At 38.0% G+C, this 2,104-nt stretch overlaps 1 protein-coding gene across 1 annotated transcript; it reads right to left on the bottom strand.

Annotated features, from left to right (window-relative positions):
• Nucleotides 1–588: 588 nt before the first annotated feature.
• LOC124891110 lies at nucleotides 589–2,014 on the bottom strand (the record flags this gene model as incomplete). Its single annotated transcript, XM_047402914.1, is given in 4 exon segments — nucleotides 589–694; nucleotides 836–1,256; nucleotides 1,421–1,482; nucleotides 1,594–2,014. Coding segments are annotated over 2 exon segments (479 nt in total), but the record flags the coding sequence as incomplete, so codon positions are not given.
• Between the last annotated feature and the right edge of the window lie 90 nt (nucleotides 2,015–2,104).

Raw genomic sequence — 2,104 nt, 5'->3', positions numbered from 1 at the left:
AATTGTGTCCACTCTTTGACCTCATCAATAATATCAGCAATCAGAATCTCTTTGGTCATACTTGATGGTAGTTTGGTACAGGTTCTGAAACCAGAATCAGAGATTGGAGAAAATTTTGAGTCTAGGTCCCATTCTATTAGCTCGTCTGGGATCAAACCAACAAATTGTGTCCACTCTTTGACCTCATCAATAATATCAGCAATCAGAATCTCTTTGGTCATACTTGATGGTAGTTTGGTACAGGTTCTGAAACCAGAATCAGAGATTGGAGAAAATTTTGAGTCTAGGTACTCTAATATACAATCAAAGGCGAATCCTTTAAGCTGATTCATCTATTTTGGGTCATTACAGCCAAGCAACTCACCGAAATCCATCCACAGAAAACTCAAAAACATTTCATGTTCATTGAGGAGAAAATGGCTCACAGAGAACCCATCCTCTATAGGTAGAGCCTGCTGTTGAGGTGTAGTTCCAAATATGAGTTCAGCATTCAAAATGACCTGTTTTGCGTAGCTGAGCTTGCTTCCTTTTAACTGATCAATCTTGCTGAGCACTCCAGAAACGTTATGAATCAGTTATCTACAACTCCTCCTGGTGGATAATGAGGTCTCAAAATCCGAAAGATCTCTATTAGGTTCTGGAAAGAGTGGTTCATCATCAACAGAGTCCACTGATTCAGCAAGCACTTTGTCCTCTGGAAGAAAACAAGCATCATATTTATTAGAAGCATGGATGCATGAAATCCAAGTTCAGAGTTGTCTTATTTTTTAATTTATGTATTTGAGGGAAAGAAAGGAAGTATGCAAATAGTAAAATGTCGAATCGGGGATCATACTTAAGCTACTATTGGGACTGCTGCAGAGGTAGCTGTCAGTTGAATGGGGATCAAGTGAATTCCCAACTAAATCTGCTTCATCTTCCAAAGGAGAAAAATATCTAGTAGGATAAGTGAGAGCACATTTAGCTCTAAACCTTTGCAAACCTGGTTCTGAACTCTTTATTTCAGCCATCTCAAAATCCATATCTTCTTTATCAGATCCGCCAGGTCGAGCACCAAGTTTGTCTGCCACATTGCTCCAAGTTTCAGAAGCTGAAGCCTTTTGGGGCTTACTGCCTGATCCTGCTAGCATCGATTCCAAACCCATGAGCCTAGCAACCAAACTTGGAGCTTTCATTTCGCGCTTGCTATCACAACGTGTATTGGTCATTCCATTATTCTTGGCATTTGGAAAAGCCCCACTGTTCTCATCAGCAATCTACATTGTTCATACAAGAACCAAAAACAATAAAAACAAAAACTTTCATTGTTCATACAAGAACCAAAAACAATAAAAACAAAAACTTTCCTGTCAGGCTAAAATCTGAGACAATAGAAGAAAAAGAAAGCTAAATGTGGGAGTATAGTTGAAGAAATGAGTACCAAACGAAGCTTTGGCTGCTTCTCATCCCCTCCAAACTTTTTTGAAGCTTGTTTCAAGCAAGCTATAAGAATGCAGCACACAAAAAAGAAATAATTTATCCCTCTAGCTAGAATCACCTTCAAGAAATTAACCATTCTACTTTAAAAATGAGTGGAATGTAGTAGTAGCTAACCTGGTGAAAGCAGTTTCTTTGGAAACAGCTTCTTGGCAAATCTATGGTTCCGATCAAAGAGCTAAAAGAAAATGCCCACACAACCACAAGGCCTTTGAGTTTGTCTCTCATTTATTTATCTAGTTGAGCTATCATTCATCCTTCAAAATCCTCTCTTAAATTTCTTCACCTTTTCTCCCACTCTGCTGAATGTGATTCACATACTTTGTCTTTCCAATAAGATTCTATCATACATTATCTTCACATTAATTTGGAAAGAATTAAATAAAAGACCCCCTCACTGGCCCCTCTGCCCACCACATCACTCACCCTCCTTGGCCCAAAAAAAGAAAATGCGGAAAAAGAACTTATATTTTCATGCAAGAAACAAAGCAAAAACCCAACAAAATACCAGAAAGAAAGTAGAAAATAGCTATGAAAATTAAAACCCTGAGCTGTGTTCAATTATGACAAAACTTTCACAAGAAACCACAGTCAAACAAAGCAAACACAGAACAAGAAAATACAAACA

This window comes from Capsicum annuum, unplaced genomic scaffold (genome assembly GCF_002878395.1).
Source record: "Capsicum annuum cultivar UCD-10X-F1 unplaced genomic scaffold, UCD10Xv1.1 ctg30509, whole genome shotgun sequence".
NCBI lineage: Eukaryota > Viridiplantae > Streptophyta > Magnoliopsida > Solanales > Solanaceae > Capsicum > Capsicum annuum.
The sequence above is the reverse complement of the archived record's forward strand: the minus strand, read 5'-3'. Positions and strand labels throughout refer to the sequence as shown.